Source organism: Sciurus vulgaris (genome assembly GCF_902686455.1).
Source record: "Sciurus vulgaris genome assembly, chromosome: 7".
NCBI classification, from domain to species: domain Eukaryota; kingdom Metazoa; phylum Chordata; class Mammalia; order Rodentia; family Sciuridae; genus Sciurus; species Sciurus vulgaris.
The window spans coordinates 28,371,354-28,387,123 of NC_136467.1; the positions used below are offsets into that span (position 1 = coordinate 28,371,354).

The following is a 15,770-nucleotide window of genomic DNA, read 5'->3' on the forward strand; positions in this document are numbered from 1 at the left end:
TATATCGAGGCGTGGCTATAAAGAAATAACACTGATTTTTCTGCATGACTTACTCATCACTCATCCATATAAATGTGCACATACTTGGCAAGGAAATTATGTATTCATAGGTTGTATCCCAGACTCAGAAAATACCTGCTCCATGAGAGCTGACCAGTGGGGAGAGTGGGGAGTTTCTGCTCCCCACTGTACTGCAGTGTCTATTGCAGTTTCTATTTCTAGCTCATCGCAGATGCCCTTGTTTGAATGCATATCACCATGAACAGCACCACCAGGAAAAACTTCAAGACAAATTGTTAGCCTCACTGGATTTCTCCTCTTTTTTCTTAGAAGCTACTGTCTGTAACATGCGAAATTTTCCCACATCAAAGTCCTGTGGAGCATTTCCTAAAGGCCATAGGTGAGTATCCTAGAAGAGAGAGCCCTGTTGCAGTCAGAACCCTCGGGTGTGAGCATCCACCAACAGCTGAATAACCAGGACAAGTCGTTCAGCCTGCCTCAGCATTGTCTACTTAACTGTAAAATGAGAACAGGAGCCACGAATGACAATCCCAAGGTGATAATTATTCAGCTCTTTCTTTGTGCCAGGCACTGTTCCAGGCGCTCTGTTTAAAGAATCTTATTTAATTACCCCAGCAGGCACAAGAGACAGGTCATTGTTCCATTTATCCAAATGCACAAATTCTACAAAAGTTAAGTAATTTACTTAAGAGCACACAGTTAGTAAGTACTAGAAGATGGGTAGTTTCCCACGTGTCTAGAAACACCACTAGAACAAGCATTCTAGTACCTCTCTGACCTGCTCGTGTAAACAGTTACTGGAAGGCAGCAGGATAGGCAACCGTGCCCTGTGTAATGAACAGTACAGCGAAACCGAGACAGCACCCAAGTACCACCATGAGTTGTCAGAGAAACTGCAGTGCGGATGGCAGATCAGGGAAGAAACTCAAGTTCAAAGTAACTAATAATGAGCACCAATTCATGCCCTTCCTTTACACAATACAGTGCAGTCTTTCTTCTCAGGGAAGTTACACCTGAATCATATTTTAAGTGCCATTTAGAAGACTTACTTTTCAAGGGCACTTGATATATAATTAGGACAGAAAGGAAGAGAGATCCCTTAATATTTTTTCAAGAGAATTGGCTTACAACTTGAGACTGAAGAAAATATGTCTTTCAACATGACAAAGTTCAATACTTAAGATAATCTATTAGAAGGCAGTCATACCGGTTTCGCTCTTCTTTGGTGATTAGGATGCAGTTTTTTACAAATTTCACTTCCTGAAATTGGCTAATCACCCTCTAGTGTTTCTCATGCATTAGTTCTTAACATCTCACTCAGGGATGGTATTTTCTTCTTACAAGCCTATTAAGATATTTTCCTATTGCAGTATGTAGCAACCACTTGCCAAGAGTTACTATGCCTTCATTAAAAAGCAACTCTGAACTGGGCACAGTGGCACATGCCCCTAATCCTACAACTCTTGGAAGACTGAGGCAGGAGGATCACATGTTTAAGGCCAGCCTCAGCACCTTAGTGAGACAGTCCTCAAAATAAAAAATAATAAAAAGGACTGGGAATGTAGTTCAGTGGTAAAGTGCTCCTAGATTCAATCAATAAACAAACAAAGCTTCTCTCAGAATGTGTCAACCATGCTGCTCCCTGTGTGTAATGGAAGCTTACCTGGGTGATTTCAAGCTATAAACATTTGATGGTTCAAGCTGCTCTACCCCAACTGAGATGATCATGTAAATCTGAGTCCAGACCCATTGCCATGATTTCCATCAGCCCCACAAGTACCTGATCGGTTTCACTCAAAAGCATTTATTTGCCAGGTACTGTGGACACAAAGATCTTCCAAGACATGTTGCCCCAATGTCAAACAACTCAGAGCCTCATTATTCCTTCATTGCTCCAGTTTAGAAGGACAGACTGAGCTGGAACATCTGGGTTCTTTCTCTAAGCAAGATTGGGGAGGGCATCCTTAAGTCATCAACTTGAGTAACTCTAATGATCCCCAAAATGAAGCCCCCAGAAGTGCTGCGTCTACACTGCTCCATGATCACATTGTCCTCAATGGAAAGTCAGAATGCCTCAGCCTCAAAAGGCAGTGGTGTAGGGAACCATAGAGGCTGGCTACCTCTGCTCTTTGTGAGTTCACCACTTGTTACTGGTGTTCAGCAGGCACTGATCTTTGCATAGGTTTTCCTACAAAATAACAAAATGGAAATAGCTTGTGCTCTTGGGCATAAAATTAAAGCTGCAGCATACTTAGATGATGACCTGAGATATTATCTCTGAATCCATTAAGAGAATGTGGCACACCCTTGGGCTGTACCTAGAGACCTATATTCAAGGTACTTCTTTTTAAAAATGTAGTGGCCTCGCTTTATAAAACTACACCAATGAGTTCATCCTAGACTCACTTGTCAATCTCATTCTCTGCCTTGGAAAAGACCCAGGAGCAGACACGGCTCTTCCTCTCTTTGCTGCTGTAATACAGGTGACACTGGACTAGAAGAAGCCCCAAAAGGCCCAGTAGCATAGTCCATTCAAGCGGCTATACCAGAATGCCATAGATTGGATGGTTTATAAACAACAGAAATTAATTTCTTACAGTTCTGGAAACTGGGAAGTCCAAGATCAAGGTGGCAATCAATTTGACATCTGGGGACAACTCCATTCCTGATTTGTAGACAGTCATCTTCTCACTGTGTCATGGTAGAAGGGAGGAGGAATTTGTCTGGGGTCTTTTTTATGAGAGCAGTAATTCCATTCATGAGGTTTTCCCCCTATGACCCACTCACCTCCCAAGGACCCGCCTCCAAACAGCATTACACTGGGCATTAGGATTTAACCTCTGAATTGAGGAAGGGCACACTCAGCTTAGAGCATTAATGTATAACAAAAGGAATGTAAGCACTGAGAGGGAACACTAATCTAAATGACGCGGCATACAAGATACAGGTAACTGGTCATTACTTTGAAGTTCATTAAATGGACACCATCTTGCCAACCCCTCACAACTTTGTTGAAGCTGAGGCCATTTTTAATTCCTACAACTCAAGGGGACCTCATTCAGAGCAGAGTCAGGAAAGTTCAAAGGGCCCCCAGAATGCCTGCCCTTTCACTCCATCTTCTGAGTTCCATTTTCTCTTAAAAGTTCGGTCTCCTACCCAGATGTCTAAGTCAGGAACGCTCACCTGAGTGGAGGCCATGAATACCCTACATGGCATCACATCATGATCATGTTGCTAAAAATAGCACAGACCAATAGTCATTGAATGATGCACATGCAGAGGAACAAAAATCTTTTAGTTCCAAAAAGTACTACAGGCAGAGGGGACCAAAATTATAAGGGCATAAAACAGCCAATTAAGTTCTGGTGTTGGAGGTAATTAATGGGAGACTGGTGACAATGTGCATTTCACAGAACTGCAAAAGAAGAGGCCAGATCAGATCATGAAGAGCCAGGTGCCAACTAAAGTTGTGATGGTCCAACATTCTCCAGTTATGCAACTGTGTGCACCATTTAATTGCTTTTTAATGTGGGATGTGAAATTTGCCTACTATCAGAGAATCAGAACTGTGCTTCCAGACCATAAATCTATGGGAACAAAAACACTTTTCTCACCCATAAATTAGCACATGACTCAATAATGATATGGGTGCGACTTGTTTTCACTTAGGTATTGATCAGATTATCTTTTCAGTACTAGCAGATTAGAAAAATGACATCTCAGTTGGAATGTTTATTCAGGAGTTCTTTATAGTTTCCAAACTTGATCCAAAGCCCAATTTTTTGCAAATATTTTTTAAAACCACAAAAGAATACTAGTTGTCAATTTGTCTTTCTTTTTTAAATATGTCATTTCTCTTCCTTATTAAAAAAAAGTGTTGATTCTATTTCTTACCTCTCCTTTTCATCATCAAAACAAATAAAGGGCAAGGATTCCTTGACATGTCCTCACCTGTATACTTGGGTTTTTTGTTTATTTGGTTTTTTGGGTTTTTGGATTTTTTGTCATTATTGTTTGTTTGTTTTGCTTTGTTTTTTACTTTTTAATGATATCTGTCTTCCCACTGGCCTGGGAGATCTATGAGGAGAGGAACACATTATTCACCATTAGATATTTAGGGTGGGCATCAGAAGTCATTTCCTAGGGCTGCTGAAATAAAAGTGCCACAAACTGGGTGACTCAAAAGAACAGAACTTATTTTCTCACTGTTCTGGAAACTAAAAGTTAAACTCAAAGCACTGGTAATGCCACATATCCTCTGAAGTCTCCAGAGAAGAATCCTTCTTTCTTGCTTCTTCCAGCTCCTGGTAATCCCAGGAAGTCCTTGCCTTATGTATGCATCACTCCAGTCTTGGCCACCATCTTTACACGGTGTTCTCTCTGGGTCCCTGTGTCTTCACATGGCCATCTTCTTTTAAGGACATCCATTATATTGGGCTCTACCCCAGTATGACCTCGTCTTCATATATGCAACAATCTATTTTCAAATAAGGTCAAATTCTAAAGTACTGGGGGTTAGGACCTCAATGTATTGGGGGGCACAACTCACCCCATAACAACACCCAAAAGTATTAGTTAAATGAATAAATAAGATCATTCTTGAACTGATAGTTCTCATCATTCAGATGGGTTTGACTGTAATGTGTTCTATATGTGAGAAAATAAAGCCAAGATAAATATATATATACATATATATTATTTTATATATACATATATATATATATATATATATGGTACTTGAGTTTTGTTACCATTTCAGATTAATACAGGTCCTATACTCAGCAACTTAAACCAGAACAAACTCAAACACAGTATTCTTTTTTTGTTTTAGATTTTTAAATTTACAGCTTTATAGTTACACATAGTAGTTGGGTTCATCCTGACAAACTCACACATGCATGGAATTTCAGTTCATTATCTCCCACCTTTTCCCTCCTCCTTTTCCTCTATCCTCCCTACCCTCTCCCATTCTCCTCCATCTAGTCTACTAGACTTGCTTTCATTCAATAATTTATTTATATTTGATTGGTTCTTTCTATGCATGAAGGTGAAGTTCCCTGTGGTATTTATCTATGCACATAACTTGATTTTTTAAGACCTCATTCTGCACTACCTATCTCTCCACTCTGCCTCTCAATCCCCTTCTACATTACTGATATTCCCTATATCTTTGTGTTATCCTATTCTTTCCTCACCCTTTCCTTTATTTTACTCTAGCTTCCACATATAAGAGAAAACATTCAACCTTTGAATTTCTGATTTTGGCTTATTTCACTGAGCATGATTTTCTCCATCTTCTAGGAATGCTTACCTTTGTCATCACCTCATTGTCTGAGGAATGTGCCATAGGAGGAATAATGTTCCTCCTTGTATTCTTTAGGATCAGATGCAGAAGGAAATGTTCTGGTAGGAAAAGGAAAAGGGCCTCCTACTATAAGTATAGTGGAATTAAAAAAAAAAAAATTCTGACCAGATCAGTATCAACTATTTAATACTTAAATCGTTTTATATATTAGCATCTTAGAATAGTACACATTTTCCCATCAGCCTTGTCTTGCCATTGTTTAGATTATAATTAGTATGAAATGGTGGTAAGTGAGGGTGGGGGTTAAGACCTCTGAAGCCAGTTCCTCCACTTATTATCTGCATGAACTTGTGCCACTTAACTTCTCTGTGCCTCAGTTTTCTCATCTGTATCATGGCGATGATAGTGATACTTTACCATGCCTACCACAGGGCTGCTGTAAAGATGGATGAGTTGGTTGTGTAAAGCACATAGAAACACACCCGCTGCATGGTAAGGAGTCAGTAAAGGTTAGCAACTATTTTTATTATATACTAACCAATTTGCCTCATGTCAACCAAATACTATAACATATGAAGGTCTTCCACAATATGTATTATGTTTTCTAAGCCTTGTGCAAACTGAGTGTTATGTAGATACTATAGCCACTATTAAAATGTAGCCTCTGCATCACAATTCCAAGAACTTAAGTTATATACTACAGAGTTATTGTAACAAAATGGCATGGTATCAGCACCAAAACAGATGTGTAGACCAATAATACAGAATAGAAGACACAGAGACAAACCCACATAAATACAGTTATGTCATACTAGACAACGGCACCATAAATATACATTGGAGAAAAGATAGCCTCTTTAACAAATGGTGCTGGGAAAACTGGAAATCCGCGTGTAGCAAAATGAAATTAAACCGCTATTTCTTACCTTGCACAAAACTCAACTCAAAGTGGATCGAGTACTTAGGCCTTAGACCAAGACCCTGCACCGACTAGAAGGAAAAGTAGGCCCAACTCTCCATCATGTAGCTTAGGAACCAACTTCCTCAACAAGACTCCTAAAGCACAAGAAGTAAAATCAAGAATCAATAAATGGGATGGTATCAAACTAAAAAAAACTTCTTCACAGCAAAGGAAACCATCAAGAGTGAAGAGAGAGCCTACAGAATGGAGAAAATCTTTCCACCTGCACCTCAGATAGAGCATTCATCTCCAGGTATATAGAACTCAAAAAACTTAACACCACAAAAACAAATAACCCAATCAATAAATGGGCAAAGGAACTGAACAGACACTTCACAGAAGAAGAAATACAAATGGTCAACAAATAAATGAAAAAATGTTCAACATCTCTAGCAATTAGAGAAATGCAAATTAAAACTATACTGAGATTTCATCTCACTCCATCAAGAATAAAACTAACAATAAGTGTTGGTGAGAATGTGGGGAAAGAGGTACACTAATACATTGCTGGTGGGAGTGCAAATTGGTGCAACCACTCTGGAAAGCAGTACGGAGATTTCTCAGAAAACTTGGAATGGGACCACCATCTGACCCAGTTATCCCATTCCTCAGCATATACCCAAAGGACTTAAAATCAGCATACCATAGTGATGTGGCCACATCAATGTTTATAGCAGCTCAATTCACAATAGCTAAGCTATGGAACTAACCTAAGTGCCATTCAACCAATGAATGGATAAAAAAATGTGGTGCATATACTCAATGGACTATTAGTGAGCCATAAAGAGTAACTTTCCTATGTTCATATATGATTACATGACCCGTGAAACTCCACATCATGTACAACCACAAGAATGGGATCCTAATTAGAATGGTGTACTCTGTGTATATATAATATATCAAAATGCATTCCTCTGTCATGTATAACTAAAAAGAACAAATTTAAAAATATGGAAAAAATAGCCTTTTATCCTCTGGTTTTTAATTGTACCTAAAGACCTCTCGTGTTCTTCTGAAAAGAGAATTAGTGAAGGGAGCAAGCCATCCAGGTAAGCATCCTTGTAACTCTTCTTTGCAGGAAGGTCAAACTTCACTGTAATAGGAATCATATATTTCCACTGACCAGAGATAAATAATTAAATTTCATAATTAAGAAATTTATGGTCAAGCAAGGTGGGGCACGTCTATAATTCCCACAACTCAGAAAGGCTGTGGTAAGAGGATCGCAAGTTCAAGGCCAGCCTCAGCAACTTAGTGGGGCCCTAAGAAACTTAGCCAGACTCTGTCTCAAACAAAATATAAAAAGGGCTTGGGACATTGTTCTGTGGTTAAGTACACTTGGGTTCAATTCCCGGTACAAAAAAAAATTATATATAAGGCTAAACTGATTCAGATAGACAATTTACTACCAACCCACAGCAATTGATCAATATCTATTTCTGGAGATAAAATTTCTATGAGCAGAGAGGCAAGATGTACTGTGTATGAATCAAAAAAGATGACTAACACAGCTTAATTTGCTCTGATAAAAAAAAATGGTTCAGAAACCAACAGACCATACCATAACAAGGAATATATTTTGTGTCCTGGGGAGATTTAAAGATAAGATATGACCTACTTTGCTCATGATAGGGCTGCTCCTGGATAATACTTTGATTAATTGACAAGGAGATGGTCCCAAACTGATATCTTTTCTGCCTATGAAGTCAAAAAATAATGTCAATCCAAAGACAGAATCTGAACTATAAAGACTGCAGTATTCTTTCTGCAGAAATAGCGTACAAATCAGTAACATCCACTTTAAGATGCATTTCTGTTAAAGGCGTTTGCTACTCTGAAACCTTGACATTGTACTCACAGTAAGCTTAACTAATAATTTATCTTTTTAAAAAAAAATTGAAAAGTTGTTGCTGTGATTCTCACTTTCTACTAAAAGGATGATGAGTCTCTGGTTTTCTCACTGGATTTTTATTTTCTTCATGAAGATAAAGGAAATATTTTTTGTTGTTTGTTTGTTTTTTGTACTAGGGATTGAAACCAGGGACACTACCACTAAACCACAACCCCAACCTTTATTTTTATTTTTTACTTTGAGACAGGGTCTTGCTAAGTTGTCAAGTCTGGCCTTCAACTTGCTGTCCTCTTACTTCAGGCTCCCAAGTCACTGAGACTAGAGGTGTGCACTACCACACCCAGCAAATCAAATACTGAAAGGAATATTTTTCAAAATTATTCAAGCAGGAGTCATTTATAACATTATTGGGAATGGAGGGGTCATTTTTTCTCAAATTTTAATCTGTTTCTTTGCTTGTTTTAGCAATTGATCTTCATTAGTTTCTTTCATTTTTAGATTCTTTATTATATTTGTTATCTATTGCTGTGTAACAGATTACCTCAAATTTAGTACCTTAAAACAACACATATTATCTCACATGGTTTCTGAGGGTCAAGAGTGCAATAATAGCTTAGCCAAGTGGTTGTGGCTGAGGGTCTTTACAGCAAAGAGGAAGGCTGGGGCTGCCATGTCTGAAGGCAGGACTGGGTCCAGAGGATCTGCTTCACTGCTCATTAATATGTTCTTGGCAGGAGGCTTCACCCAGTTCTTCACCAGCTGTCAGACATTTCAGTTACTTACCATGTAGGCCTCTCCATAGGGCTACTTACAAGGGTAGTAGACTTTTCCCTGAGCAAATGATACAAGAGAAAACAAGAGGCCACAGCACCTTTTATAACCTAACCTCAGAAATACTCATGACATATTCTATTGGTCACACAGACCAACCCAAGTATGATGTGGGAGGGACTGTGAGTGCCAGAAGGAAGGGATTATTAGAAGCCACCTCAGAGACTGGCTCTGTGATAGATACGATTTACCCATAACATAGACGTGAGGGGGAGATATATGTACAGTTTACACATTTATAATGAAATATATTTTCTTTTAAAAAATATAATAGCATGATAAGAAAATTAATGTTTTAATGTTATCATTACTTATTCATTCTCTTTAACCCCATTATTACCACAGTTTGGCAACATTTAGAATTTCGATAATTGGCATAGCATTTGTGAAGGACCATTTAACTATGAAACACTAATCAAAATGTGTATTGATCAATGAACACTTCAGAAGAGCAAAATTACTCTGTTTCCTCATGACACCAATCAAATTAAATTAAATTAAAATGGGCAATCTATTCCTTTTAATCCAAGTTTTTTCTTAAAACTCTTTGGAATATATAAAGGTACCTAAAGTATCTTAAGAGTCTGTCAATTATTTATGTATGTTAAAAGACAAGTTGAAACTGGTTGTATAGCAGATAATATTAGAATAAACATTGAGAAAAATATGCCTAGGCTTTAATGTCTAAGATTACTTGTGATTTATAACTCCAAACTCATGTTACCACAAACCAGAATATTCTGATTCCTTATCAGGTCTATAAATGTTTTGATAAAGTCTTCTGTCATTGATATTATAATACACTACCTAAATTATATTTCTTATAAGATGCTAACCATTCTGCACATGTTGGGGCCATCTAAAAATGTAGAACCACAGCATTTTAGATCTGGAAAGATCCTTGGAGGTGTTTTTATGTTAAGAGCATTCTTCTTTTTTTAAAGGTTGGTAAATATTATAATTGATGGTACTGCCTTTTCAGTTCCTTGTTTTGTCCTAAAAACTCTGTTAAAATTAAGGACTTAGTAATACCACAGAGCAATATTAAATCACTGGTAATAATTCTCTGTATATAATTTCTAGAAAATATCAATATCAGTTGACACACAATGGTTCCAAGAGTTAGAAGGATGGAAATCAAATACAGACATGGGCAGACTGTCCTTCTGAGATTCTCCTGTTCTTTCCACACAAGTAACCACATTTGCATTGTATGGCAATGATCAGTCAGTAGTCTTTCTCTTTAAGTATTTAACTTTCTTCTTAAAAATAAACCTGAGATATTTTTTAAATGATCAAGGTGGAGCATAGCGGTCATTACAAATGTAGCACAGGCAAATATACAGGAACACACCTCAAACCTAGGTTAAAGAGCTTATTTTGCTTAGAATCAGGGTCATATTACAAAGTTTAATTCTGAAACAAATGATTTTTCTTTCTTTTTATTTGGCTTGTGATAATACGATGTATCACATAGAGCTAATTTTAGCCAAGGATTACCCCAAGCATTAAGCTAATTCCTTTCTCTGATATTAGTCCCAGCTAATTTACACAAGAATTATGGGACTTAGCCAAGAATGAACCAGCCTTCAGTGACTGAGCTAAATTTTATTTCCTAGGTTTGATTTGCAATATCAAAATTTGATATTTTCCAAGTTCATTGACTGGAATATGCATATTTATGATGGGATACGTTCTTCATAAAATTTGATTGGTACTTTGTAATCTTTTTAATACTTAAAATTATTACTTTGATTCCTTATATGTTACCACTAAACTTTTTCATTTACTTTAAATCAAGGACCATCTTTGGGCTGTGGTTGTGTAGCCCAGTGGCAAACCTCTTGCCCAGCATGTTTGAGATCTTAGGTTTGATTTCCAGCAGCATAAAAATAAATAAATAATTTTAAAAATATTGTCCACTTTCCTTTTCTAATTTCTTGGTAGTTTTTCAATTCTTTATCATTTCTTTCAAAGGATATCTACAAATTAATCCTGTAAGATAAAGTTTTCTTAGAGCAGTTATATGAATTTTTTTTTTTTTTTTTTTTTTTTTTTTTTTTGTACTGGAGATCAAACCCAGGAGTGCTTTGCCCTGAGCTACACCTCCAGTCCTTTCTATTTTTTTATTTTTTATTTTGAGACAGGCTTTCCCAAAGTTGCCCAGACTGGCCTTGAACTTGAGATCCTCCTGCCACAGCATCCTGAATCCCTGGGATTACTGCTCCCAGTCATTGGCTCTTTTTCTGTTGCTTTATTATATACTTTAATAAAACCACCCCAACTCCAACCTCCTAGCTCTGGCTTTTCAGGAACAACTATCCTAAATTTTATTTCTTTTTTCTTCCTGTTTTTTTTTTTTTTATCATCATGTATTTTAAAACAAATTTTATTTCAATAAAACTTCAGTTGTGAGAATATAAAGAAAAATTTGCCAGCCATCTTAATATTGTCTGAATGTGAATAGCTCCCACATGAGATTCACAACACTTGAACACACTTTTCAATTTTGTTCTTAAAAACAGGCCTCCAACCTGTGAAGTGAATGGGGAATTATTATCCCCATTTTACGGAAGAGAAGCGTGGGTCCTGGTGGGCAGGGCCTGATGTTGCATCCTTCCAAGGTCCAGAGCTCCTTCAGTTTGCAGGACATTTGCAGAGTCAAAGTGGGAAATGGGGAGGGGTTGTGTGCTGAGTAGAGCCTTCTGCACAGGTCCTAGATTTAAGTCTGTCTCCAAAGAGGGTTGTTGTAGTGGTGGTGGTGGTGGTGGTGGTTACCTGCTAGTGTCTAACAAACTACCCAGAAACTTACTGATTTCAAATATCATTTTGCTGTTTCTCACAATTCTCGGGGTCAACTGGAGCTCTTCGAAACAGTTTTTTGTTGGTCTCATTGGGGTCTCTTATGTAGCTTCAGTGTGTGACAAATAGGACTAGAATAACCCAGAACTTCATTCTGGCCCCTTAATTGGAAGGCTGGGCTCAGCTGGAACACTGGGACAAGTTGACCTCTCCTTCTCATGACCTCTTGATATGATCTCTCCAGCAGGTTAGAGGTTGTCTTACATAGCAACTCAAGGCTTTCCAAAGAGGCAAAGTGGAAGGCTCTAGGCTGCCTTACAGTTTAGACCCAGAGTTGCTTCCACCACATGCTCTCTGTTGAAGTGCATCACAGAGTCAGCTCAGGTTCCAATTGGGAGGAAATACACAGGGCATGAGTACTGGAAGACACCATCCACAGGGGCCATCTTTAGAGATCAGCTACTATGGGATTAAGTTTTCCTTTTCCTGCACTAAGACCTTAATTCCTCTCTACTTCTTTTTTAGTTCCCTGTGTCTCTGTTGGCTTACCTAAACCTACAAATATTACCTTCTTATCCATAAACATGAAGAACGTCCTACAGTGGAATCCACCAGAAGGTCTGCAAGGCATTGAAGTTAAGTATGCTGTGCAGTACTTCATGTAAGTTGGTCCTTCTCCTCTGGGCTACTTTTAAACCCAAGACTCAAGACTCAGACTCCTGTTAATTGTGCAAACATAAACCATCTGTGATATTAAATAGGTTTTTGAAAAAGATAAGTTTTTGATATTCCATGATTTTGTGATATGTTTTGTTATATTAAATTAAAAAACAGTTGTTTCACAGAGACAGAAGTATTGGATGCTCAGGCAAGGGGCAGTTATTTAAATGGAGAAAAGAAGTTGGTCAAACATGATTCTTTGGCTAAGCAAGCAAGACAGTACCTCATCCTGAAATTTAGAAATGTGTTGGGATTGTAGACATTCTTAGACTTAATGAAACTAAGTCCAAATTTTGTGCAATCAGTTATTCATATTAAACATAATGGTGAGTAGAGAATTTTATTTCCTGCCTTTCCTTTAAAACTCATTTCAAGGACGAAAGAATGCAGAACAGAGAGGCACCTACGTCTTCACAGTAACAAACGAAATGGCCACATCCCCAGACCACAAACTATAAAGCTACTACTTTGTAAAAATCTTATCAATGATAGAATCTAATTTCAATTTATTCAAATATCTAATCATCCTTCTGTTTATATTAAGCACAACAAGCTTAATATAATTAAGAAACTCCAGAATCATGTACACCAAATGTCTTAGGGTAGTGGTTTTCAGAGTGATTTATTTCTCTCTTGATTATAGTTTTCTGATTTTTTTAAATGATTTGAATTTTTTTTTAAAAAAGTGTCACATTTACAAAAAGAAGTCATTTACATCTTTGAAAAAAAATTCTGACCACCAAAATCAGTGAAGGACTTCAGCAGCTATTCTCAATGACTTGCTTTATCTAGAATCCCAGTCTCACCCTCATTTACCTAGAGTCAGTCTCATTCTGTGGAGTGTTAAGTTGCTGGTGTGTTAGGAAAGAGGAAGAGACTCCAACTTTGTAAAGAGAAACAGCTCATGAGCATGCCCTTGCTTTTTTTTCCATTAGGTGGAGCAAAGAGCTTGCGCGCGCGTGCGCTCTCTCTCTCTCTCTCTCTCTTTCTCTCTCTCTCTCTCTCATATTTTTATGTGTTTCAAAGGAAGGACTTTAAAAATAGGCAGGCTCATTACTACTCTTATGAGAGCAAATAATTTAGATTGTGCAAGAATACTGAAAAAGAAGCTTGCCGGTTCAGAGTTCTGACATGTCCACGCAGGTGGAAGGTGGACAGGAATACCAGACAGGTCTTCCGTTGCCAGGAATACAGAGCTGCTGCAATCAGTCTTAAGTTCATGGCCAGGCTGTGAACCTAGCTAGGTAACCTTGAGTGGGTTACATACTTGGATAATTTTGAGTGAACTTTGTTCCCAAGGTGAATTTTTAAGAAAAATTTAAACTATATCCACCCAAAACTTTTAATACTGAAAATAAGAGTGTCACACTAAAAACACAGAATTTGGCATCAGTGAAAAGTAGTTCAAATATCAGATGTGCCTTGTATTAGTCATGGGAGCTTAAACAGATTCCTTCATCTTGCTGAGCTTCAATTTTCTTACCTGTAAAGTGGGATAAAAAGAATAGCACCTACCTCTTATGATTGTTATTATGATTCAATGAGATGAGGAGTTCAAGTCCTGAGCACGGGTCGCAGTACATAGCAGATTCTTGGTGGATGTTTCCAGTTATTACTGAAAAAACTGAGGGCCCCATATGACTTTCTGCCATGGATAAATATCATTATTAGAATATTTGCTGAATGATCAATTTTATATCTTTCATTGAGAATCCAGTAAAGAATATTTTCTCCTTCGTCAGTATCTGTCATGGGAAGGTGCCTTGCCTTTGGTAGAGTGAAGAGCAGCAAGAGTGAGGGTCAAATAGGCAAAGTCAATATTTTTCAAACCACAAATCAAGACCTGTTAGTGGGTCCAGAAATCAATTTTGGGCCACATAACTAGCATTACACTTAATGGAAAGGAATGGAATGGGTTGATGTGGTACATGGAATGGAAAAGAACTGAATGCGTGGTATGTAGTGAAGTTTTGATATTATCCTATAAAACTTCTGTTTTTGTATGTTAAATATATATGCTTTATGATCTGAATCACAATGTAAAATACATCTTTTGAGAGAGTGGATCATAGTCAAAATGTTTGAGTGTTAGGCAGTTTTAATCACTTAGATGGAGAAGTTGGCTAGCAAGATCTGACAGTATTTCTAATACCTTTTGGCAGGTCTGGTACTCATGAAGTCAGAAATGGTTGCTTTCAGAAATCTGTTACCACATTCTGAAAAGGAAAGACATCCTTAATCCTTGGCAATATTTGATAAAGTTGCCAGATCCTCCTTATCAAGATACGCTCTTCCCGAGATATGCTCTTCCCTTGACTTCTGTGATGTCTATTTTTCCTCATCCCTCTTTAGCTGTTATTTCCAAGTTTACTTTGAACCCATTCTTCAAATCTCAATGCTCCCAAAGTTTTATGCTAGACTTTGCTTTGCATCCATGAATGAGTTCATTTGCACCTACTTTCAACGAGCAGATTTATGTCATTGATTCCAAATCCTCTACCTCCCTGCTACGCCTCTCTCCTGAACCACGTTGCCTCCTGGGCATCTGCATTTAGATAGCTCTTATGTAATTCAAGTGCAACATGTCAACACTGAACTCATTATCTGTCCCTCTTTCTAGCCCTGCCATCCCCATTTCCCAAGCCTGCCCTTTAGTGTTCCTTGTCATGGTAAGTATTACCACTATTCCATCCACCCAATCTTTTTAGCTCACATGCACTCAATCACCAAGACCTGTGTCCTCTTATTTCTTGCCTTCATTTTGTCCTCACTCATTCCACGGTCACCATCTTGTCCGAGGCACCTGCATCTTCCACCTCGATGACTGTAATCCTACAGTCATCTCTGCTCCCAGGCTGCCACTCCTAACCAATTACATTCTCAACACCACCAGCAGAATTGCTTTCTAAACCACACCTCTCTCTTGTCCCTGGCTTTACCCTCTTCGGTGGCCTCCCTTGCATCCCTATCTCTTCCCCTGGCTCATCACATTTTACTTAAACCCTTTATACCTCAGTCTCTCCCACTCAAAAAGTACTAAAAATAGTTGCCCCACCCTATTTGCTATGGATGATATAGACAACATAGTCTATATCATCATCATCATCATCACTGTAATTATTAAAAATTCCGATGTTGTTACACACTCCAAACTAGTGAGTTTTCACCAGCAATCTGGATGATGAGGAGATTTTTAAATTTTATGAGAATGCCAAGGTAATTTTTCTTCCAAGAAAAAAAAAATTACTAATTTTTCTTAAAACAACCCATCAAACTGA

At 37.9% G+C, this 15,770-nt stretch overlaps 1 protein-coding gene across 1 annotated transcript in view; it reads left to right on the forward strand.

Annotated features, from left to right (window-relative positions):
- IL20RA (interleukin 20 receptor subunit alpha) overlaps positions 1-15,770 on the forward strand; it is a 38,654-nt gene that overhangs the window by 10,471 nt on the left and 12,413 nt on the right. Inside the window, exon 2 of the mRNA XM_079146227.1 lies at positions 12,298-12,433. Coding sequence (XP_079002353.1) covers positions 12,298-12,433 — 136 coding nt within the window. The remainder of the gene's footprint in view (positions 1-12,297; positions 12,434-15,770) is intronic.